Source organism: Lycium barbarum, chromosome 11 (assembly GCF_019175385.1).
Source record: "Lycium barbarum isolate Lr01 chromosome 11, ASM1917538v2, whole genome shotgun sequence".
NCBI lineage: Eukaryota > Viridiplantae > Streptophyta > Magnoliopsida > Solanales > Solanaceae > Lycium > Lycium barbarum.
Genome location: NC_083347.1, coordinates 5,465,418 through 5,490,193, shown reverse-complemented (window position 1 = coordinate 5,490,193; position 24,776 = coordinate 5,465,418). Strand labels below are relative to the sequence as shown.

The 24,776-nt window shown below is 35.5% G+C and overlaps 3 protein-coding genes across 8 annotated transcripts; 1 reads left to right on the top strand and 2 right to left on the bottom strand.

Annotated features, from left to right (window-relative positions):
• The first annotated feature begins 344 nt into the window (after positions 1-344).
• On the top strand, positions 345-11,694 carry LOC132620447 (myosin-2-like). 6 transcript variants are annotated; one of them, XR_009574917.1, is made up of 25 exons: positions 345-1,351; positions 2,156-2,257; positions 2,344-2,487; positions 2,576-2,726; positions 2,843-2,870; positions 3,005-3,173; positions 3,307-3,370; positions 3,497-3,510; positions 3,611-3,695; positions 4,396-4,499; positions 4,613-4,751; positions 5,345-5,463; positions 5,641-5,793; positions 5,886-5,975; positions 6,416-6,493; positions 6,934-7,089; positions 7,706-7,882; positions 8,014-8,219; positions 8,298-8,433; positions 8,893-9,022; positions 9,307-9,420; positions 9,494-9,594; positions 9,747-9,816; positions 10,299-10,502; positions 10,849-10,986. XR_009574917.1 is itself a non-coding variant. In XM_060335120.1 (24 exons), the coding sequence occupies exons 1-24, from the start codon at positions 974-976 to the stop codon at positions 11,317-11,319; spliced, it is 3,513 nt and encodes a 1,170-aa protein (XP_060191103.1). In that variant the 5' UTR covers positions 349-973; the 3' UTR covers positions 11,320-11,694. The 6 variants fall into 6 exon arrangements, 4 of the variants coding, with proteins under 4 accessions (XP_060191103.1, XP_060191105.1, XP_060191104.1 ...); XR_009574915.1 differs by having other exon boundaries at positions 346-1,351; positions 10,852-10,988; XM_060335120.1 differs by lacking the exon at positions 9,747-9,816 and having other exon boundaries at positions 349-1,351; positions 10,849-11,694.
• Positions 11,695-12,069: 375 nt separating this feature from the next.
• Positions 12,070-13,563, bottom strand: LOC132620448 (chlorophyll a-b binding protein 13, chloroplastic). Its single transcript, XM_060335124.1, has 3 exons — positions 13,403-13,563; positions 13,084-13,245; positions 12,070-12,660 (listed from the first exon to the last, which is right to left on the bottom strand). The coding sequence occupies exons 1-3, from the start codon at positions 13,517-13,519 to the stop codon at positions 12,151-12,153; spliced, it is 789 nt and encodes a 262-aa protein (XP_060191107.1). The 5' UTR covers positions 13,520-13,563; the 3' UTR covers positions 12,070-12,150.
• Positions 13,564-15,938: 2,375 nt separating this feature from the next.
• On the bottom strand, positions 15,939-17,632 carry LOC132618925 (uncharacterized). The gene is made up of 2 exons (XM_060333916.1): positions 17,270-17,632; positions 15,939-16,313 (listed from the first exon to the last, which is right to left on the bottom strand). Exons 1-2 carry the CDS (start codon positions 17,405-17,407, stop codon positions 16,110-16,112), a joined length of 342 nt encoding a protein of 113 aa, XP_060189899.1. The 5' UTR covers positions 17,408-17,632; the 3' UTR covers positions 15,939-16,109.
• Positions 17,633-24,776: the final 7,144 nt, after the last annotated feature.

The window sequence follows — 24,776 nt, the reverse complement described above, 5'->3', positions numbered from 1 at the left end:
TAATAATATTTTTCAGCACTTGATTTTTATCAGCTATATTTAATCAGCTCACACAAACAAAATTCATAATTATCGGGAAAATAATGCTGGACGTTAAACGGAGAATTGTCAATTTGAAGTCTACAAGTGTAATTAGAGAGAGTTACAGGACCCAATTAGATACCCCCATGTCCCATTTTATCCATTTCCCTTTCAGGTGTCTCTGTCTGCCACTTCAAAATTTCAAGTCTATGCTATTTTAGCATGCAAGGACTTTACTACTAGTATACATCTACTATATACATATATCTAAATCCCAGGCCCCACATAAAATTCAAATTTATTTATTTATACATTAATCTCCTTTATAAAATCCAACGGTTCCTTCAAATCCAAATCATCCTACTACTCCTACTCAGACCAAACATCATAAATTTGAACTTTTCCATATCCCATTATTTCCTATATTTGGTTCTATCTGAACGGCAGTTTTTGTTTTTCTAAAAATAAAAAACAACCAACACCCAACACAAAAGTAAACACCCTTTTCCCTTTCCTTTCAATAAACAAGATTTCAAAAAAGAAGAAGCTTTGTTTCCTCTCTGTTCTTCTTCTCTATTCCTTAAAAGAGTTTAATTTGTTTGCATTTCATGCAAAAAAATTACATTAGCCTAAAAAGAAGTTTTTTTTTTTGTTTTTCCCTAAGAACTTCGTTTTCCACAATCTTGTTCTGTGGGAAATAAAGAAAAAAAGTTCAACAGCTCAGAGTTTTATTGTCTTTCCTAAATCTGTTTTTTTTTTCTTCAGACATCTTTTAAAAATCTCGAGGTTTATGCATTTTTATGAATCTTCTGTACAAGTTTGATTTTTTTTTTTTTTTTGGTTTGTTGAAAATTCTGAATTAGGGTTTTAGAATTGTTTCTTTGAGCAATGTTGCTTAAGACATTGTTCAAATACATATAATTCCACTTCAAATTACAAAAACTGTTAAAAAATGTTGTCAATTTCAACATCTAGTATAGTTCGTAGTTCATTAGAGGAAATGTTAGAATCTCTCAAACAAAGAGATGAAAATGAGAAACCAAAAGATTTACCACCCGCTTTACCGACCCGACCCAAATTAAAATCCAAGACTAGGCCTCCATCACCAAAGAGAATTTTAACGAAAAGTATCGAAAAAGGGGGTGTTGTTAAATTGGAGAATAGTGAAAAGGAAGAGTGTAATGTGTTGAAAAGAAATGTTTTTGGTGGTATGAAGGTTAAAGAAAGGGAAGTTAGTGAATCACCGTATGTAATGAAGTCAGTAAAGAAGGAAAGTAGAAAGAGATTGTGGGATGAATGGGATGATCGAATGGATTATTTCGTTAAGAAGGTAAAAAAGAAAGTTATTTTTAGTAAGTGTTATTATCTTTAGTTTTAGAAGTTGTAGTATACCATTATTTCAAATAGTGAAGTTCATTTTGTCCAAATGCCTTGCAAATGATGATGGCTAAATGAATATTGGGGCGATCACATCGATTATTTTGTTAAGAAGGTAAAACAAAAAAGTTAATGTAATAAGTGTATTTTCTTCAGTTCCACAAGTTATAAGTATTCCATTGTTTCAAATGTTCATTTGGCCATCATCAATTTCAAATAATGTAGGCATTTGGATAATATTTAGTTGAAGTTGAAAAAAAAAAAAAGTGTATTTGGAGTTGAGCTCATATAACCGACTTCAACTATTTTTGATTTATGTGTAATTTCCTTCATATTGCCTTGGTTCAACTGTAGATCAGTGGGAAATCTGTAGTGGTTTTAGAATCCTATGAGTTTGAACAAATTATGACTATCTTTTTTCACGAGGAGTTGCTCGCATCTGGGATTAGGGAAACTTGTAAGGTTCAGATAGAGTAGTTCTCCTGTTTTGTTGTATACCTAAGATAATGAACTGCTGCAATATTTCCAGTTCATAGGTTTCAAGAACTTAGTTTTCTATTGAATCTAGAAAGTTAACATTTTTAACTAAATATGATAAGCAAAATTTGTACATGTGCTGGTTTGAGCTCCACTTGTTTTGTCACTGTGTCTGGTTTGTTTACTGTTGGATGATTCTGGGTTGTACTCGGATGATTTTGTTATGTAACTAAAAGCTATGTTTAGTTGACCACGCTGAACTTCTAAGCTCTGTTTTCAGAAGCTTTGCATCTGGTGTCGCTTGAGGAATGGACAATGGGTAACAGGACAGATTCAATCAACTTCAGGAGAGAAAGCTATGGTATTACTTTCTGATGGCAGTGTGAGTTCACGTATTCCTGCTATTTCCTGATGATGAATATTTAAAGTTAACAAGAAGCATCAGACTTAGACTTTGTCATACTTTAGGTTGTGACAGTGTCTGTAGAAGAGGTATTGCCGGCTAATCCGGATGTTCTTGAGGGTGTGGATGATCTCATGCAGCTTAGTTATCTGAACGAGCCATCAGTTCTTCACAACCTTCAACATAGATATGCGCGGGACATTATATATGTACGTAAAATACTGAACTGCATTTATGCCTCACATGTAATTCCATGTCTCTCCTCTTTTAATTTTTTTTTGTCCCCTATGCCTGCAGAGTAAGGCAGGGCCTGTTTTAATAGCTATCAATCCCTTCAAAGAAGTCCAATTGTATGGGGACGAATTTATTACAGCTTACAGACAGAAGCTCTTGAATGATCCTCATGTTTATTCTACTGCTGACTCTGCCTATGATCGAATGATGGAAGGTTTTCCTTGGAACCATATTTATTTTATTATATGCAAAAGGATCATTGTTAGATCCTTAAAAACTTTAGATGCAAGGTGATCCTTATTTCTTTTCTTTACCTTTTGAATCTTGCAGATGAAATAAGTCAATCTATCATCATAAGGTTGGTGAAATTGTCTCTTTGTTACCTTTAGTGTATTTCTACTCTGGTTCAGTGATTGATGTCTTAGATTGTGATTATCAAATCAGGGTGTTTTAAATGATTAGGAGGAACTAATTAATCTTCATATCATACAGTGGGGAAAGTGGATCTGGGAAGACGGAAACAGCAAAGATTGCAATGGAATACTTGGCTAAGCTTGGTGGAGGCAGTAACGGGATAGAGAAGGAGGTGCTGCAAACAAGCTACATATTGGAGGCCTTTGGGAATGCCAAAACTTCCAGGAACAGCAACTCCAGTCGATTTGTCAGTCTCTATGCCTGTTTTCCTGTTACTTTCCTATATTCAAGAAGGGAGGGGTGAACTGGAAGTGAGAAGTTTATTTATGTTATTTCCCCATTTATTGCACTTTTCTGACAGTTGTCCCTGATGGATGCAGGGAAAGTTGATTGAAATTCAGTTTAATGCAACAGGAAGGATATGTGGTGCTAAAATACAAACCTGTAAGTGTAATTGTCCCTTGGTTTTCTCAGAGAATGCAATTTATTGTTATTGTCCTTTGATAACTGTTACTGACTTTTATACATTTTTGTGCATGTCCAATGCCTTAATGCTAAAATAATGAGTAGTACTTCTCGAAAAGGTGTGATTTTCTTCTCCTCTCGACTGTGAATTTCTTGTTGAAGTTATATAGTTACTATCACAATCTAAATCTTTTGAAACATAATGTCTTCTTTGGGCAGTCGAGAGTGGTTCAACTGGTCGATGGAGAGAGGTCCTACCATATCTTTTACCAACTATGTGCCGGGGTTCCACCTACTTTGAGAGGTCTGTAATTGATATTGGACCTTTTATTGTATTTTCTTGTTGCTTATTTCATTCTTAGGACTTTACATGGCTTTTGCCTTGCAATATATCTTCACTGTCAAAAGAATTCTGTTTTTAATGCTGTATGGTTAACTGGTTACAACACCTGAGATGTTTTTCACATATCTTCAGAACTAGTAATTCTGTGATCGTAAAGGTGAAATCAGGGTTGTGATTTTGAAGTTATAAAAAATCAATATAATAGGATACAAGTGTTAAGTAACAGTCACAAAACTGTAGTGTTTCCAACAAGATGTTAAACATGGAAGTGGAACTTTCGAGCAGAAAAATATAGAAGTTATGCATACAGTTTATGAATCATTTATAAAGTGAGAAATTTTGTTGGATTTAGAAAACCTGGTTGAAATGGAATATCTTTCAATATTATGTGTATATAACTTTTTGTTTTCTAGCAAGGAGAATATTTAAGATATTGAACTTCCTTTTTCCTTTCTAGCTAGTGCTCTATAAATTTTCTGTTTTTGGTTTTGCGGTATCTAGAAATGACAACGGCTTCTGTACAGCTTTTGATAATTCTTTGTTTCTATTTCTCTTCTTTAGGGGAGCTGGGGTGTTAGTTAAAGATTCATTTTTTTTATAAGTTAGTTAAAGAAGTTGCAGAATATTTCGTTTTCAGAACTGTTATTTGATTTATTCTCAGATAAACTTAAGTTAAAAGGTGCATCAGAATACAAATATCTCAACCAGAGTGACTGCTTGGCGATCCATGACGTTGATGATGCCGAGGAATTTTGTAAGCTTATGGTGAGCCTTGAGGGATAAGACATGGTCAACTTATGTTGATTTCTGTTCTTTCAGTTCAATGCCGTGCTGGATCTTGTTTATAATTATTTCCTTTCTTTCTCTCACTTTCCCAGGAAGCCCTAAATACTGTTAGGATTTCTGGAAGGGATCAAGAGCATGCTTTTCAGATGATTGCTTCAGTTCTATGGCTGGGAAATATAACATTCCAAGTAATTGACAATGAAAGCCATGTTGAAGTTGTGCAAAGTGAAGGTGCGCTATCTTGTCAATGTAGCAGTTTAGCTAATGTTGATCCTCTTGAATTTTGTTCTTTCTGAAAGTATTAGCAGATATGATTTTCATAATCCTATACATATATAAGTAATTACTCTTGGTCAATTGTAAGTTAGCTTTCCAACTGTGAATATCTGGACTTGACTTTTGTTCGGCATCTTGTCGGTTTCAGCTTTAACACTTTCTTCCCTTTTGAGTTAAGGGCAGTCTGTCATATTTCCCCTTGTCAGTTGGTTATTTTTCTTTGGAGTAGTTATTTTAACTCCAGAAGTACTCTTCTTAACTCCGTTTCTCTTCAGTATTCCGGGTCTATCATACGCTTGTCAACTTTTTTAGGCCAGAGCGTTTTACATGTCATAAAGCCTCGGTTGTTCGGGTTCATGCAAATATCTTCTGCATTCTCATGATAATTCTTTCCGGCACCTCTTGTATTTTACTTCGTTACAATAATTGTGAAGTTTCTTGCTTAACTTTGTATGCTAGGTCTTCAACATTTTTATATTCATTTATATCTGTACTTGTATGGAGGTCTTCTTTATCTGTTTGGTTTGTCACCATATTTGATATTGCAGCTGTTACAAATGCTGCTAGCTTGATAGGCTGTAGTGTAAATGACCTCATACTAGCTTTATCCACAAGCCAAATACAAGTCGGCAAAGATAAAGTTGCCAAGAGTTTAACTATGGAGCAGGTTAGTTGAAGTACTTTTAGTTTTATATTCCATCTCTTCCTGATTTTCTCTTTCTGTCAATTCTCATCCTGATATTGATCAGAATCTGCATTATTCACAATTAATTATTCTACTATATTGAATTTAGCATTCTCATTTCTTCTCTTGAGAAAATGACTCGTTTTCACTCTGGTTCAGGCAACTTATAGAAGAGATGCATTGGCAAAGTTCATTTATGCAAACTTGTTTGACTGGATAGTAGATCAAATGAACAGAAACCTTGCAATGGGTAAAGAACAGACGGGTAGATCCATAAATATTCTAGACATTTATGGTTTTGAATCATTTAAGGTAAATTGATCTGCGGGTGATTTTTTTTCACTATTATACTGCATAGAGAGATTCCTTTTGTCCACCTTGATAGTCCCATTCCCACTTTTCAGAGAAACACCTTCGAACAATTTTTCATAAACTATGCAAATGAGAGGCTCCAGCAGCATGTCAACAGACATCTATTGAAACTCGAGCAAGAGGTAAGCATATCACGATTGTTCCTAGTCATTCTTATTGCGTCATTAGCCTTGTACTTTACGTATTCAAAGGAAGCATTTTACGATTGTGTAGTCGGACTTTTGAATAACACAATGCACAATCTCTTCCTCCTCTATTTACCTTTTGCCTATTTACATTTTGTCATTTCAATTGTATCAATTTATTTCTCGTTTGTACTGCTAGTTCCCTACTTCCCGATCTACCGTAGAGTAATATACTCTCTACAGAAACTCTAAGGGCATTTAAGATCAGTGGCTGCTGGAAATTTTTTGATGTTATGCATAAAAAATGGAGATTGTTAGACTCAGGCTTTTCTCTCTGTAGTTATCCTGTGCATTTTTGGGCTTTATATTCTCCTGAAGATATTCCTTGCAGCATAGTTTTGAGATGTCGATACAAGAACTTATGTTTTACATATCAGGAATATGAATTGGATGGAATTGATTGGGCAAAAGTAGATTTTGAAGACAACCAAGAGTGCCTGGACCTTTTCGAAAAGGTATTTTTTCCTTTCGGTTCTTTTTCCTATTTATTTGGCCTCAGGAGTTATATAGTCTGACAACTTTCTTCTGTCCCGGATTACACGTTTACATTCGTTCTTAATTGCAGTCACACTGTTGTTACTCTTTTTTCAAAAAAAGGTTTTTACATCTTTTTCTCGTTTAGTCTGATTACTCTTTCCATGTTTAATTATTGAGTTGGAAGAGAAGGATAAAAATGCCTCTGTTCATGTTGTCACAAGTTCTATTTGATATTGCTGCCACCACAACTTTTTTTATCGTTGTATTACTTCTTACGGTTGAAGTCTTAAAATGCAAATCTCGAGTATAAAGTACCAGTGTCAATCATAAAAATCTCTGTATTTTAGCTACACAATCTATAATATGTATTTGAATGGACATAACAGTTGATCGATGAACTGTCATTTTCATCTTACAGAAACATATTGGGCTTATATCTTTGTTGAATGAAGAATCAAATTCACTAAAAGCCACTGATTTGACCTTTGCGAGTAAACTTAAGCAGGAAATCAAAACTAACCCTTGCTTTAAAAGCGAAAGAGAAGGATTTTCTATTCGCCATTATGCTGGAGAGGTCAGTTTCTCTTATAAAATGCATCTTTTCTTGTCTTTTGCAATAGTTCCACGGACGTTAATTAGTATTTTCATGGCTTAAGCTGATACTCGTCTAACAATGTTTAGTGAGAAGTTTCTGATTTATTCTAGAGCAATTGTGGTTTTGGGTCTTGACATGTCTGCAGATTGTCACTCATGACTAACCATTAAGTCATTTGATGGTATAATACCTTTATTGATGATCTGAGATAATACTTATCTTGCACTTTAATTTAATTTGGTTTTTGGTGTTGTCAAAACCTTTAACCAGGCAATATGCTTATATGGAGACCTAACTCTTACTTAATGAGCCTCTTAATAAGAGTTCTCTTTTTTTAATAATTGCAGTGTCTTTGTTTGCCTTTTTGGCAGAGCTTCCTTCATTGAAAAGGTGGTTGAGTTAAATAGAGCAAGGTTACCTGGTGTTTTATCCTTAAACTAGATGCTTTATAGAAAAACATTATGTAGATTTTGTTTTGGGAAAAATCAGCAAATTCTCTTTATTGGACATGTTTCTCTGTGGGATTTCCGAGTTATAATTACACATTGTAGTTGTCCAACTCTGAACTCTGTAATTATATATGTGTGTTTTTCAGGTAACTTATGATGCAACTGGCTTCTTAGAAAAGAACAGAGATGCGCTGCTTCCTGACATAATTCAGCTACTGTTATCAAGTGAAAGCCACCTACCTGAAGATAAAAAATTCTCAATTCCATCAACCTATACAGGGGTGCCAGATGTTCAGTATCAAAGTGTTGCAACTAAGTTTAAGGTGGTTGTTTACTTAAATTTTCTATAGAACTTGATCATGCTGACAAACTAAACACTTAGAAAATAAAAGTTTGTATCTTGGGGTACTATGATAGTTTCTCAATGTTGTCCTTTATCAAAACCTTCTGGCAGGATAATTTGTTCAAATTGATGCAGCAGTTGGAAAATACCATCCCACACTTTATATGTTGCATAAAACCAAATAATAAGCAGCTTCCTGGCATGTTTGACAAAGATCTTGTCATAGAACAGCTCAGATGCTGTGGTGTTCTTGAAGTGGTTAGAATATCAAGATCTGGCTATCCTACTAGGGTAACACATCAAGAATTCACAAGCAGGTGACATACACGATCCTTAGTTTGTTGCTGATTTGTTCTTTTGGTTGTTTGTTGACTTATATGAATGCGGTACTTTAGGTACGGCTTCCTTCTGCCAAAGGATAATGCATGCCAAGATCCTTTAAGTATGTCAGTTGGCATTCTTCAGCATTTTGGTATTCTTCCGGAACTGTACCAAGTTGGGTATACAAAGTTATATTTCCGAGCAGGACAGGTGAGTTCATCGTTCCTTGTTCTCTTGCGTGGATATGTTTTCTTTTTAAAGAATTTATGTCATTTGCCTAATCATTTAAAAGAAGCATCAGAAATTTTAAACCTTTCTAATCGTTACTGCTATATAGTTGAAGCAAATAATGATTTAAAAAACATGTGGTGCGGCGATGAGCACGCAAGCTGGCCCAGACACCATAGTTATCTTAAGAAAAAGTGTGGAGTCTTACAAACTGGTGGCATCACTTTGAGGACATATCATATTTTTGAAGGCATATGTCCGTTTAGAGAAGGTTTTTGAGTAGTCCCATGCATATCAGAAAGAACAATAAAAACGACAAAAGTTATGGCTTATGGATATAGCTAAAAATGACAAAAGTTATGGCTTATGGATATAGCATATTTCCTCTAATATGTTATGTTTGCTATTGAAGATTGGATTTCCTTTTTGTGTGACATGTAGATTGCTGCATTGGAGGATGTAAGGAACCAAGTTCTGCAAGGTACTCTAGAGGTGCAGAAGTGCTTTCGTGGCCATCGTGCTCGTCGGCACTTCCATGAGCTGAAAGGAGGAGTAATCATACTTCAATCATGTAAAGCAGATCCCTTTGCAGCTCCTCTTTTTTCTTTCCTTTTTTTTTTTGAGAATACAATAGAAGATGATAGTCATGAAGAATGTTGTGTCTATCAGTTTGTAGGAGTATTTGTCCATTTCAAGACTATATTAGATATCTTCAATATTTTTGGGCACTGGGGATGCCATTGCGGTGATTTTAGAAAAAGAAAAAATATATTACTATGCATCAATATAAATTAATGTTAAGCCTCCAATGTTGAATTGTATCTGATGTTTTGATGTCAACATTCGTTCTTGTAGTTATTCGTGGTGAAATAGCAAGAAGGCAGTATAATACTAAAGTGGGGTCTAAAGGGCAGGTTGCCAGCGAAGAAAGCGATGAGCAGCTGGTGGCTGTTGTGCAGATACAATCAGGTAAAGTTATTTGCATGGTATCTCTTTTGTTATGAAGCCAAATATATCTAATCACACGTCTTCTTTATTGCAGCTATTCGTGGCTGGTTGGCTCGAAGGGATCTTAGTAAACTGCAGAATTCAAAAATGTTAAATGTAGACACACAAAAAGCTGGCAGGAAAACGGAGGTCAAGGTACTCTGTGATAAAGATTCACACATATCCTTACTAGGAGTCCTCGTGCCTCAGTTTTTGTTCTCTTAATAGACCTTATTACTGAATAATTAGTTTTTCTAGAAAAGTTTTTCCATAAATTTTATTTTAACTTTTCTTCTTTCTTCGTTCAGAATTGTAAAATCTGCTTCAGGACTAATGTCTTTAAGAATTTGGTGGCCTGTTTCATGAAGCCAATTTTAGGTATTTCTTTTTTTTTTTTTTGGGGATAATTCAAACCAATTTTGGGTATGCAACTGCTTTTCTGATTTCATGATTCAGGGGAATCTTTTTTCATTTTTTTATTCTTTCTTTGGAAGATGAAATGCTCTGGCATCTCGAAAATGCCGAGTGTTGATTATTTAGATTGAAAGAAAAAAATAGTAAGAGAACTGGGTAGTAAGGCTCTTTTTTGGTTTATACGTCCGTCGCCCCTCCTAGAAGCTAAAAGGGGAAAGGGAAAGGACAGCTGGTGAAGAGTCACCAATGGATCAATCAGGATAATATTGGCTTCATCTTTCATGCTTTCCTTATTTCTTATTGCACTATGGCTATTCATTCAAAGTGAATTCTGATATTAACTTAAATTGGAAGAGTGGAAGCAGCAATGCAGTCTGTGATATTTTTATTGACTGCTTTAGAACCTGGTTGATGTTGTAGTAAGTTTGAATTTTTTTTCCACGCAGGAGTTGCCTCGAGAAATTTTACCTTCTGTTGTAGAAGACCTCGAAAGACGGGTTTTAAAGGCTGGGGCAACCCTTGAACAGAAGGAAAAGGAAAATGCTGCCCTGAAGGAACAAGTAAACCAATTCGAGGCCCGATGCTTAGAATATGAGGCCAAGATGAGGTCAATGGAGGAGATGTGGCAAAACAAAATTACATCATTGCAGGTATCCATATTTCTAGAATGCTGCAATATGATCCTAGATGGACATTACAATGATGTGATAGACATTATTCTGTATTTTAACGTAACGAACAGAAAACCAAAATAACCAATGCATGTTGTCATTATGTTGCTCTGTTGAATCTACTCATACTTCCTGTACTGTTGAAAAAGCATCCGCAAGATAAAGAAAACAAAAAACCTTTTTCATTGGCTGATCACTATGTCCCTTACATCAGTCACATCAGCAAATCTTCTTTTGTTAGTTTTCTACTGGAAGTTGAGTGTATACTCGCGAACCCTATTTCTGGATTTACAAGGTTATTGTAACATCAATTGCTTTGCTAAAGCAGGCTAGTCTAGCTGCAGCCAAGAACAATCTTGGTGCTGGTGATACTACTGGTCGACCTGGAAAGCTCGAAGGTTCCCCATCTCCTCACTATTATGATTCTGATGATGCAACCTCTATGGACACTCCTGCAGGGCACACTCCAGTTAGATTTTCTAACAACAGCTTTGGTGTTGGAGCTAATAATAGAGAGGTTAATGGTGGTTTATCCTTAGTCAGCCACCTTAATATGGAATTTGAGCAGCGGAAGCAGAATTTTGATGATGAAGCCATGGCAATTGTTCAATTGAAGCCAGGGCAGTTACATTCTACTAATCCTGCAGATGAGTATCGGAGATTGAAACGGAGGTTTGAGGAATGGAAAAAAGATTACAAGATCCGGTTAAAGGAGACAAAGACAAAAGTACACAAGCTCGGTCATTCTAAAGCAGGGAAGACTCGTAGGAAATGGTGGGGTAAGAAGAGCAAGTGATGTTAGCTTCTCATTTTCTTCTTTAGGGTGTTAAAATGTATAGGTGAATCGAATTTCCCCAACTATCGTTGGTAATGTAGCAGAGTTGGTGGTGATTGGGAAATAGTATGTGTGCTTTGTTACGGATCCTCTGTGATCCCTTGGCTAGATAGTTAAGAGCTTGTTTGTGAATAGGCTGTTGTAAACAATGCTAGGTTTTGGAAGTACATCAGATAGCTTGCAAAAGAATGGGACTAGTTTTCTCTGTCCACATGCTAAGCATTAGCAAATGTTGTAATTAGTTGTTATGAAAGATGGTGATCAATTGCAGAAAAGTTATTACTTGATTGTTCACCACTCCACAATGAGTAGCCAAATGTGATGGTGTTTTGCTTATGAGCATTCTTCTTGTTTCTCCTTTCAACTCTTTTCACCAATGTTGACCTACTTTTATTATGTATGACTCTCTCCTTCGCTTTAAAAAGTGTTAAATCTTTGTGATGTCAGTACGTTTACTTCAAGTCCAATGTTTTTAATGAGTCTTTTAGTCATGTATGAGACTTTTAATGCTAGTAAAATATATAGAATATTTTGCGCTTTTATTTTTATTTTATGTAATATTCAATTGAGATGAGCTTGAATGGAGTGATAGATAGTGAAGGTTCATATGATTGCTTGCGATTGAAGCATATCTGTTGTTGTCGTAATAGTCAAATGAAATGCTAGTGGTTCTGAAACTAGTGGTTCAAGTGTATGTATCGCGCGGTAAAATAGTTTTCATCTGCCAAATATTTGCATTATGAATGATTTAAGTGGTACAAGCCTCTTATGGAGGAAGTTAAAATGTTAAATCTAAGATCCAGGAGCAAACTTAGTAGCAAAAACCCAGGCATTGTTGGCAACAGGGTTGTCAAGGTGATCCAAGAGGTTCTCGAGCGGGCCTTTTCCAGTTACAATAGCTTGAACGAAGAATCCAAACATAGAGAACATAGCCAATCTTCCATTCTTGATCTCCTTAACCTTGAGCTCGGCGAAAGTAGTTGGGTCATCTGCTAAGCCCAATGGGTCAAAGTATTGGCCACCTGGGTAGAGATTGTTGCCTTCACCAACTCCAGGTAGCCCATTAATTCTAAAACCTTCTACAAGGCCCATTAGAACTACTTGGAAGCCCAATACTGCTAGAATGCTTTGAGCATGGACAAGGTTTGGGTTGCCCAAATAGTCCAGTCCTCCATCACTGAAGATTTGGGCTCCAGCTTTGAACCATACTGGTTCCTTGAAGTCCACTTTCACCCATTTCTCAAGAACTTCTGGTGTAATGCAACCCAAAGCTCCAAGCATGGCCCATCTCCCATGGATGACCTAGAATTGTACAGTTTTATTCAGCATCAATCAATCAATTGCGTCTCATCCTATATTAGTCGTCAACAATTATATGGGTCTTATGCAACATTTAGAAAAGATCCATTATACTTGTACTCCTTCGGTCACATTTTATGTAGCACATTTCATTTTTTAGTCTGTCCCGAGAACATGACATATTTCTATGTTTAGAATAAGAATAATTTTAAACTTTCTATTTTATTCTCTATAAAATGATTATAGCCATACAAATGTCTACAGGTTATTTCAGATCATAAGTTTCAAAAATCTTTAATTTATTTTGTTTTAAACTTCGGTCACATAAAACGAAACTGAGGAAATACATTTCTACATGATTGTTCGATAGCCTTTTTCTTTTATCCGGACTTCGAATTTACTACTTATAAAAGAAATAGAAAGTACCTCAAGAGCTCTGTTCTTGGCAAACGCCTCAGGATCAGCAGATAAACCAGCTGTGTCCCATCCATAATCACCGGGGAATTCTCCGGTCAAGTATGAAGGAGTTTGAGCAGAAAATGGTCCCAAGTACTTGACACGGTCGGGTCCATACCATAGGTCATTACTCTTAACAACATTAAAAAAGAAAAACAAACAAGACAAACAACTTAGCAAAGACGAATACAATATAGTTCCAAGTTCCAACAGGTTCAACTGAATTCAGTATTTTATAATATATTTATGTAACATAAACATAGAGGTAAAATATCACTAAAACATTTACCATGGTGAATTTGGCAGAGCCCATGGAAACAACATCTCTAAGAGGGTTGACATATTTGGTCTGGCCCAAGAATGGAGTTGCTCTAACAACTGTGGCGGAGCTGCCGGTTGCTGCCATTTTCTCTCTTTCTTAATTTCTTTCTTGGACCTGATGACATTTGACTATGTTTCTTGAACAATATATATATAACTGCTGGAGATATCTGGAGGGGCCCACCCAACAACACTGGTTCTTGTGTTTAGAAAGTGACCAATATTACGTGGGTGGCTAAGTTTGCCAGGCTATGAAATTGTGGTGTGAGATACATTTGAAGTTGTGCATCAACCAATGAGAAGTGTTTAGTAGATTTTTGAGTATCTCCATGTCATATCCTCCTATCCAGAGTTTTATCTTGCTAGAGAAAACTGTTAATAACATGGTACAAAACAGAATTATAGTTGTTGTCCAAGCTTTTCGGATTTCTTTTTCTATAATCGTGGTGTTTGGATCAATTTGTGTGCATCTTTGTTAATTTCACTGAGTACGTGTGAGCTCCCATGCACCAGCATAGATACCAGGCAACTTTATTTATCAAGACATGGACAGATGGAAATCACCAAGTGTTTTTACCGCTATTGAATTTGAACTTGAAACTTCCTGGTTCTCAACTTACTACCTGAAACTTCCTGGTTCTCAACTTACTTTATTATCTATTTGTGACTAGACCACATCCTTATGTACAACTTTTCACTGATTTTAATAAGTTTAACATTATTGACCAAATTTCTGGAAAAGGATACTTTTGAGTATGAGCAGAAGCTACTTTTTCAACGTGGAAAATAAACCGAAAAAAATAGCTTCTCATGGCTTCCCCATACAAGTACAAACTATTCAACATGGACTTGGTTAGACAGGTAATGTTTTTTTAATACTAAAATGGCTAGGTTTTCTAAGTTATTTCCATTTTGATTGGTTAATATTTTATTTAAAGGGACGGGATAGTAACATTATATAGGGTCTCTATGAGCTAGACTGGCTTAACGTTCTTTTTACATATCAGGTGCCTTTTGTTTAATTCAGCAAATGGACAATTAATTTGGTATAACATATATATGTGGCCATGTGTAGTCCCTGATCTTCACCAAGAGAGAAACTGCAAGTTCTATCTAAACCAAAACAATTGATCTGCATTAGGCGATATAGTACATATATATCTAATCAAAATGCTTAATCAATCCAGGAGTTGAATCCATAATTTTCAGACCACTGCTACAAGTGCATTGCTCCATTTATATACATATGTGACGCAACATATTTTCTATACATATGTTTTTTAACAAGAAACTAAAGAGAAGCGCAAGCGAAATATTTTTCACCAAGATATATGGAGATCGAACCTAGAAAGCTCTTGCCATTCAATTGGCTTGGTGTGACAGAAATCATTTTCTATTTCGTGGAGTGAAAAAGAAAGTAGTAACTCATTACAATGAGGTTTCCCTCTTTTTTCCCCTTCCTATGTTACACGTATAATTCTAGAAGCCTTTAATTTTGTGCTATTATTACTAGTATGTATTATGTCTCTTGAATTGTGAAGAAATATTATTCAGAATAAAAGTCGGAAACAAAAATAAGACACTCAATACCTAGTAAAAATGATTTAAACAAAATGCTACTTGTAAAACAAACATCAAATCATTAGAAGTTCCTTGAGTTGACTAAATGCAACACAACCTCGAGTCAGAGGCGGATTCAGGATTTAAATTTTATGAGTTCAATCTTAAGATTTTTAGCATTGAACCCATTATATTTTTAAAGTTAGGGGTTCATATCTACTATATATTGCAATTTTAATAATATTTTACACATAAATTTAGGCTCCGTGTCGAAAGTTTGGGGTTCAATTGAACCCCTAACTTGTAGGCTAGATACGCCTCGGCGGCTCGAGTTATCTTTGTTTGTATTCTTATAAGATTTACATGCAGAAATGACAAAGATAATGAAATGTATAGTTTAGAATCAAGCACGTCAATCAAACACAAAATGATCGCCGCAATATATAATGATGATGAGGAAAATTTCCAAAAATAGAAAAATTTGGCCTCTACTAATTATAATGAGTAACAATGAATCTCAAATCACTCAGTAAAGAAAGGGAGCTCATTAGATCATAAGCCATGTAACCCAGCACTTTGGACAGCCTATTTTTTTCCTTTACCGATTATCGAGTTATTCTCAAGCAAGAACTTAGGCCTTGCAAAATACGATTAGAAAATTCAGTTCTGAACCACGTTTGGTTTTCGGTAGATTATTACGAAAAAATGGTTGGACATAGCCCTTTACAACTTCAATAAAAGATATGATCTAGCAAAGATTTCTAATGTATGATTTCAGATTTTTATGTATCAAAAAGATAATAAAGCAAAAAATGAAATTTCTAAAGAATTACAAAACCAATTGACTCGTACAATAACAAGTACCACACAATTGATTCTCAACATTCTTCTTGTTCAAACTCCAAATAAGGATGAAAAATATTACTCATCAAAGAATTGTAACATAGAATAGTCAACAAAAATTAAATTGATCGACGACCAGATCGAATTGACATATACATAACTCAAATAAGTTAAGAGACAAATGGAAAATAAATGTGAAATTATGGAACTTCCTAATTGTTTTTTTCATCTTTTCCTAATTAATATTGTACATGTAAAATGGAGAAGTGAGTTCAGGCGATTTCCTGTAGAGCTGAGAAACGATCAGCGTTAGCCTGAGCTTTGGGATCCTCGACAGCAGCAGAGCCCTTGAAGAGCAATATAGCAAGGCTCCCTATATAAAAATGGATAAAACAACCATAACAATGTGTTACAAATGAACCAAAATCTGTCCCTACTATGCATTGCCATCCTGGTCCATACATTGTATCAAATTCCTGCATCCAACATAACCAAAATCCAAACTCTTTTATTAATTGTGGTATGTTTAGTAATTAGCATATACATATTCATGACTAGGAGCCCCACATCATCAAATTGAAAAAAAAGGGGTTTGTTGGGGGGGGGGGGGGGGGTTGGTATTAAGTGAACGGGTTCATAAATCATCTGAGGCGATGGTTCGAAGGGTGTTTTATTAAATAGTGGTGAAGCCACATACAAGGGAATTCAATTGAATTGTCTTTGTCACGAAGTTACACCGAGATTCAAGTAAAAAAATAATGACAATTTCTTTTATATATATATTTGAATTCCTTAACATAAAGAGAAATACAGGTTCAAATCGCAGATATGACATTTTTGAATCCTTATGAATCCGCCAATCGAAATTAGTGGCTTCTCCGCGGTAATTAATTCCTTCCACTTAAAAAATTATACTTTGAATATGAGTAAATTATTTTCGTGTGTGTATCCCCTAGCCACACGAAAACTTTCTAGTGCAGTAGTAAAGATAACTCAAAAACTGTAGGTTGTAGGTTCGAATTCTAGTTGCGAAATTCTCTATTGTATTTGGATCCCATTATTAGAATTTTGATCCGCCAGAGTGAATGGCAAATATAGCTAACAGGGTATGGATTCAACTGAACCCAAGTTTTCGACACTGAACTTATACATGTAAATATAAATTATTATTTTTTGGCAATAAAATGTGAATTATTACCATACCAACAAACATTACACCTAAGGAGCACTCATAATCTCAACCACCTACTATATGTAAATATAAAATTATTAAATTTTTGATTAAGATATACTATATTTTAAATTCACAATAATTAAAATGCAATCAATAAGAACAAAAACATTGATCCAAATCCTAAAGTTGCTTCTAGCTACTATAAACCCTAGTCTAAGAAATTACAGAACAAGAAAAAAAAAATGATCTATCATTTACCTTCTTAAGGAAGCGGGCAATTTCAGTAGCCTCAGTTACATCGAAGATGTCAAGTGCCTTTGCAGCTAAATCTAAGGCATCTTGTTGCATAGTTGCAAGCATGTCTGTGTCTCCAATTACTGCTTTCCCTTCCAACATCTTGAATATTCAATCAAATATTGCTATCTAGCTATGATCAAAAAGAGAGAACGCAGTTTTTTTTTAAAAAAATAAAATAAAATTGCTAGTGGATGTGAACTACTATTTCTTTTTCACTTTCTCCCTTTTTGTGTTATCACTTTTTCTCTTTTCTGTTGTCTTATATAAGGATAGAGAGAAGATGGTAATTGAGCTGGTACATAGATGAGGATCCTGAATGTGTGGAGGTCAATTAGACTCATAGGGAAAGTTATGCAGTAGCATATAATTCCAAATGACCACTTGCTGACTTGCAGTAAAAAAGACAAATATAGTGGGCTCTTGTTTTGCCAAATACTTCTTCTAATAGTATATGACTACGAAATTGACTAATTATATACGCAGTTCCCATATTGGTACACGGCGGATGTGGCTGCAATTTTTCTTTCACTTCATGAGTTATCTTTTAGACTTGAGCTTTGTTTGGCTCAATCAACTTTTTTTTTTTTTATTTTTATTTTTATCATAGTATTATTAGAATCAGACCCATCCAATTTCTTATTAATTTACCCAATGTTGGACCCTCATATTATGTTATTCAAGTTTCAGTTGCCAGATCTGAGCATGCATAGAGGTGTTAGCTACCCCCAACGGTGGTGGAGTCAATCTGTCTTATTTAGTTTTGGACAATTCTCGCTTCATGAACTAGCTTTTGAATTTGAATTAACCGCCAAATCAATTTTCCTATTTAATAGTGTGATGTACTTTTACGAGATCAGCTTCTTAATTTTAACATGTAGTGGAAATGTGGAATAATAAATAACCGGTCTTATTTTCTCTGTTTAATTTGATCTTCCTTTTTATGAATGTTCATATAGTATTTTTTTAAGTGATTTGATAAAATATTTTTTTTGCATTATCAATGTATATAAAGGTAAACTATGGCTATGTTTATGCAATACTACAAGCATGCAGGTATCTGGGAATAACTAGTGAAGATGGAATATCCATGTATATGCGGTCTCCTTGAATCCTGGATATATACGTGCACATTTTTCTTGAGGATAATCAATCGGATTATTCTATACGTCTTTCACAAATCATGTTTGGCAGTATTGGCAGTATCTAATTCTCTATCTATTTTCCCTCAAATCATCACAACGCAAAGGACACGTGAGAAAGACGATGTTGGATTAAAAAGTGACTTAACCTCCAAAAACACCTCAACAAAAGCTCAAAAAAGAGATCACCTTTTAAATAAAATTGCAAAATTAAGGATATGAAAGCACCTAGCTCTTTCTGGGGAAAAAAAAAAAGAAGACTGACACGTAATAAGAAATTGCGTGTTTAATAGTACACCACTCAGTTTTTGTTGTTTGGCTCCTTCGGGGTCCAGGCAAGTTGTGTAAGCAAATTATATCTTGTTCTTTTTAGATTTTTTCCCCGGCCGACCACTCAATAATAACTAGTTTCTCTTGACTAGAAATTCTCTATATTTTTTACGACCACAGACCTGCGATTATTGGATCTAAAGCAAATCTATTGACATATATAAAAAATTAATCTTGACTTATTCCTTCTGCTTATATAAAATTAAAAAATTAATCCTGACATATATGAATTTCAAAAGATTGTAGGTTTAAGGATGACAATTTCAAAAGATTGTAGGTTTAAAGATGACTTGTTTCCATGTAACATTGTTCTCTTATAACTAAAGTTTTAGGCTTACTGAATACGGACCGGTACAACTAGAAGTTACCAACCACCTAAGTCTTTATCATTTATAATATCTTTGTGTGCTACTAGTATACTACACCTTCTGTCGAGTCTCATTTTTATAATCTTTTAATTTCTCTTATTTTTGGCTCTTTTTGTATCTGAATTTTCTGGCTGTGCCAATTACAGCCACATGGGCTTCCTAATTGTCCTTAGATCATTTTTTTTTGCACGGATTGCCCTTCTTTTGGGGTGGTCTTTAAATTTTGCCCTTTAAATTTGTGGTCTTTAAATTTTGTCCCTCATATTTGTGGTCTTTAAGTTTTGCCCTTTGCTTGAAAAAGTGAGCGAATACATGAAGTTCTGGGTTCGAACCCCCGCTCAGGCATAAAATAAAAAAATAATTTCGCCAAGCAGGACTGGGGGAGTGTATGCCGGATCCAACATACAATCTTTAAGGAAAAGCTAAAGTTATGCCGGATCCGGCATAACTAAAAGTCTGCCCCATAAGGCAGAATTTTTCCTAAGACATAATTTAGTTATGCCTTATGGGGCAGAATTTTAGTTAAGGCATAACAAAATTATGCCCCATAAGACAAGAACTTTTCTTAAGGCATAGTTTAAGTTATGCCTTAAGGAAAAGTTCCGCCTTATGGGCATACTTTTAGTTATGTCTTTGGGGCACACTTTTTAGTTAAGACATAACTAAAAGTTTACCTTGAAAAGTAAAAATAAATAAATAAATATATATATATATATATGCTTCAAGGCAAAGTCTGCCGGAGGGGGCAGACTTTTAGTTAAACACAACTAAAAGTCTGCCCCCTCCGGCAGACTTCTAGTTAAACACAACTAAAAGTCTGCCGGAGGGGGCATAGCAAAATTTAAACTTTGCCTTATAAGACAAACTTTTAGTTATGCCTTAAGGAAAACTTACGCCTTATGGGGCATACTTTTAGTTATGTTTTATGGGGCACACTTTTAGTTAAGGCATTACTAAAAGTTTACCTTGAAAAGTTTTAAAAAAAATACGTATATATGCTTCAAGGCAAAATCTGCCCCCTCCGGCAGACTTTTAGTTAAACATGACTAAAAGTCTGCCGGAGGGGGCATAGCGAAATTTAAACTCTGCTCTGCAATTTTTTTAAAAATTTTTGACTGAGCGGGGGTTCGAACCCGGAACCTATGAGTTTTAGCCGAATGGCAAAATTTAAAGACCACAAATATGAGGGGCAAAATTTAAATACCACCCAAAAAAAAAGGGGCAATTCGCATTATGCTCAAGTCGGTGCTCAAGTCGGTCAGCTACCTTCTCTGCACGACATTTGCACTTTTACGCCTAAATTGAGCAATTTGCACGATTGTGCTTCAAAGGCGCTGTTCTTTAATTTTTGGTCCCTGAATTTGCTGGTCTTTAATTTTTGCTTTTCGCTTAAAAAGGTTATTGAAAATACTCTGAATTTTTGGGTTTGAATTTTCACTCAGTCAAAAAATAAAAAATAAAATTCGCAAGGCATAAGTTCATATGAAATTATGCCTATTCGCTATGTAGTTACATAGAAACTATGCCGGACATGGCAAAAGTTTCTATGAAACTACATAAAACCTATGCTTATAGGCATAGTTGCGAAATTAAGGCAAAACTTCATTTCCATGAACCTTTGCCGGACAAGACATAGGTTCTATGTAACTTCGCTCAAATAGGCATAAGTTGCCAAATTATTATTATTTTCGACTTCGCTAGGGATTGAACCCAGAATCTCTAGTGCGAAAAGGTACTTTAGCCCACAAATTTTCATGAAATGAGAAGTAGGTCCAAAAATTAAAGACCAGCGGATTGAGGGCCAAAATTAAAAACCAGTCCGTGTGAAGGGCAGTCCACGCAATTTTTTGTATTTTGTGTTGGTCTTTGTCCGAGCTTATGCCTAGAAGGACATAAGTTACGTATCAAAATATTCACAAGTTATGTCCGCGCTCTTAAAGAACTTATGTCCCGCTAGGTATAAGTTCGATTTTGAAGGGCAAAAATTAAAGACCAATCCATTTGAAGGACAAACCGTACACTTATTTCTAACATTTGATCTTATTTCCTCCATTTGATGGGAGCCTCCCAGTATCTATATATAATATAAAGTTAGGCATAAACGAGGTGATGTGACACCTCTTTATGGCCTAGAAACCTAATTTTTTTTTTCCTTCCATTTATGTGTTATGTTAAAATTACTCAAAAGTCACTTTTGTTTTATGTAAATGGGTGCTCTAAATAACTTGTAAATGAGTGTTTTAATTTCCTCTATGTAACGTCAATGCACATACTATATTCCAAAATCCAAATCTCAAAAGTCATTTCTTTTGAGATTACTCAATGTTTAATACCCTCTTCACTGTCTTTACTACCTACTAGTATTATTTACATATTTAATGCTTGCTACAAGTGGTGCTCTACTTTCTGAATATAATATCTATTGGTTAATCTTTCTAATCAATTGTGTTAGGAGATAATGTGCATTCAATCAAAGTCGTAATATACTTTTAATTTTTCTCCTCTTATTTTTTAATGGCTTTTTTAATAATTTCAATATGGAATTAGAGGAGACCGTAGCTGTTTTGATACCCTTTCCCTTTCCCAATTAATTCTTTTAATATATATTAATGCCATGAATTTCAGGCAAAAGATTGAATTTGACAATGAAACATAAATGTAACGTTTATCGGTTGGCTCTTCTATATAGGAGGAGTTATTGAAGATTGATTCAAAGTATGACTTAGTCAAATTGAATCTGTTAGTAGTGTCCTATATTCCTGGACAATTAGCAGTAATGGTGCACTTTTCTAGTTTACTGATAGTGGATAGTTGTTGCTTAGTTAGTGGTAGTAGTGATCAACTTAGTGGATTAGTGGTTAGTTTATTTGTAAGCCTATATAAAGGCTGTACTTTGCTTTGATTTAATACACAGAAAAACAAGCTTCCAGCACATATTCAGTATTCTTAACTTTGAGCATTTGTTTTTAAGTTTGCTGTCTATTTTCTTCAACATATTTGGTATCAGAGCTATGACGTCTAACGGCAATTCATTGAGTGTGGCACAACCACTCATTCCCGTGTTCAAGGGAGAAAACTACGAATTCTGGAGTATTCGTATGAAAACTCTACTCAAATCTCAAGATCTTTGGGACTTGGTAGAGCGTGGATTTGTAGATCCTGACGAAGAAAACAGACTGCGAGAGAACAAGAAAAAAGATGCTAAGGCGCTGGTGATTATCCAACAGGCTGTCCATGATAGCGTCTATTCACGGATCGCTGCAGCAACCACATCAAAGCAGGCATGGTCCATTCTGCAGAAAGAGTTTCAAGGTGATTCAAAGGTCATCGTGGTGAGACTACAATCACTTCGGCGTGACTTTGAAACCTTGATGATGAAAAGTGGAGAATCCATTGCTGATTTTTTGTCAAGAGCAACGACAATTGTCAGTCAAATGCGATCCTATGGCGAGAAGGTTACTGATCAGACCATTGTTGAAAAGGTATTACGAAGCTTGACTCCAAAATTTGATCATGTAGTTGCTGCGATAGAAGAATCTAAGGATTTATCAATTTTTTCCTTTGATCAACTAATGGGGTCTTTGCAAGCACATGAGGCAAGAATTACTCGATCACTTGAAAAGAATGAAGAAAAGGCTTTTCAAGTGAAAGAGGCAGCCATAAAAAATGCAGAAAGTGAACGTCCAGCAGGTAGAGGCCGTGGAAGAGGAGTATTTCGTGGTCGTGGTCGTGGTAATGGAAGAGGCAATGGACGAGGCAGAGGTCGCTTTGACGGGCAATGGCAGTCCGGTGAACAGAGAAGCAACAAGAGTTATATTCAATGCCACCACTGCCATAGATATGGGCATATAAAAGCTGATTGTTGGTATAAAGACCAGCAAGTTAATTTTACTGCAGAAAATGGAGATGAAAGTAAGCTTTTTATAGCTCATTCTAATACTAATTATAAGTCAAGTGATGTATGGTTTATAGATAGGGGATGTTCAAATCATATGACGGGCACCAAAACTATTTTTACTGAGCTTGATGAGACACACAAGATGAAAGTACAGCTTGGCGATGGCAAAGAAATTCAAGTTGAAGGTAGAGGGACAGTAAGCATTGAAACAACCCATGGTAAGGTTAAGCTTCTGCATAATGTTCAGTTTGTACCTGATTTGGGGTATAATTTGCTAAGTGTTGGACAATTAATGGCTAGTGGATATTCGATATTATTTGATAATTATTCATGTGTTATCAAAGATAAGAACTCAAGCCATACATTGATTAGTATCAACATGACTCACAACAAAATGTTCCCGCTGGAAGTTTCAACCATGGGGAATATTGTTCTTGCTGCTAAAGGAAAGGATGAATCGAAGCTATGGCATTTACGATACGGACACCTAAATGTCAAGGGTCTGAAATTGCTAAGTGAGAAAGGTATGGTTCTTGGACTGCTTAAAATTGATTCTATTGAATTGTGTGAAGGGTGTATTTATGGGAAACAAACCAGAAAGTCCTTTCCTGTTGGAAAGGCTTGGAGGGCTTCAAATTGTCTTGAATTAATACATGCTGATTTATGTGGACCTATGCATACTATATCTTTTGGTGGGAGTCGTTATTTTCTACTCTTTACTGACGATTGTAGTCGCATGAGTTGGGTATATTTTTTGGAAAGCAAGTCAGAGACATTTCAGAAATTCAAGCACTTTAAAGCCAAGGTTGAGAAGCAAAGTGGTCTGTGCATCAAAACTCTTCGCACCGATAGAGGCGGTGAATTTCTGTCCAAGGAATTTAATCTTTTTTGTGAAGAAAATGGCATTCACAGGGAGTTGACAACACCTTATACTCCAGAGAAAAATGGCGTCGCTGAGCGGAAAAATCGCACTGTTGTGGAGATGGCAAGAAGCATGTTACAAGCGAAGGGACTTCCAAATGAATTTTGGGCTGAAGTTGTGGCAACGTCAATCTATTTATTGAATATCTCTCCCACAAAGGCTGTCATGAATCAAACTCCATTTGAAGCTTGGCATGGTAGAAAACCTTCTGTAAGCTACTTGAGAATTTTTGGGTGTATTGCTTATGCTTTGGTAAATTCTCAATTTAGTCATAAGTTGGATGAAAAATCTGAAAAATGCATTTTTATTGGTTATTGTCCACAATCCAAAGCATACAGATTGTATAACCCTCTTAGTAGCAAGATTTTAATTAGAAGGGATGTAGTATTTGATGAAAATGCAAGCTGGAAATGGAGTGGCAGCGAGGAGAAGATGCAAGAACAGATTCATATGCCCACCGGAATCACTTTTGATGGAATTCAACAACCAACTCCTACAGCTGCACCAACTGGTTCTTCTTCAACTTCTCTAGATTCATCTGCTTCAACGTCACCAAGCAGAAACTCTTCATCTACTACTCTTGAAGAGTCTCAAGATGAGCCAATTACATTAAGAAGATCGACAAGGCTTACAAAGCCGAATCCCAAGTATGTTAATGACATGTATGCAACTTGTCAATTTTCATTTGCTGTTTCAGATCCTACATATTATGGAGAAGCAGCTGAAATGGAAGAGTGGCGGAGAGCAATGTTAGAAGAGATGAAATCTATCGAAAGGAATGACACATGGGAGATGGTGAAATTACCAGAAG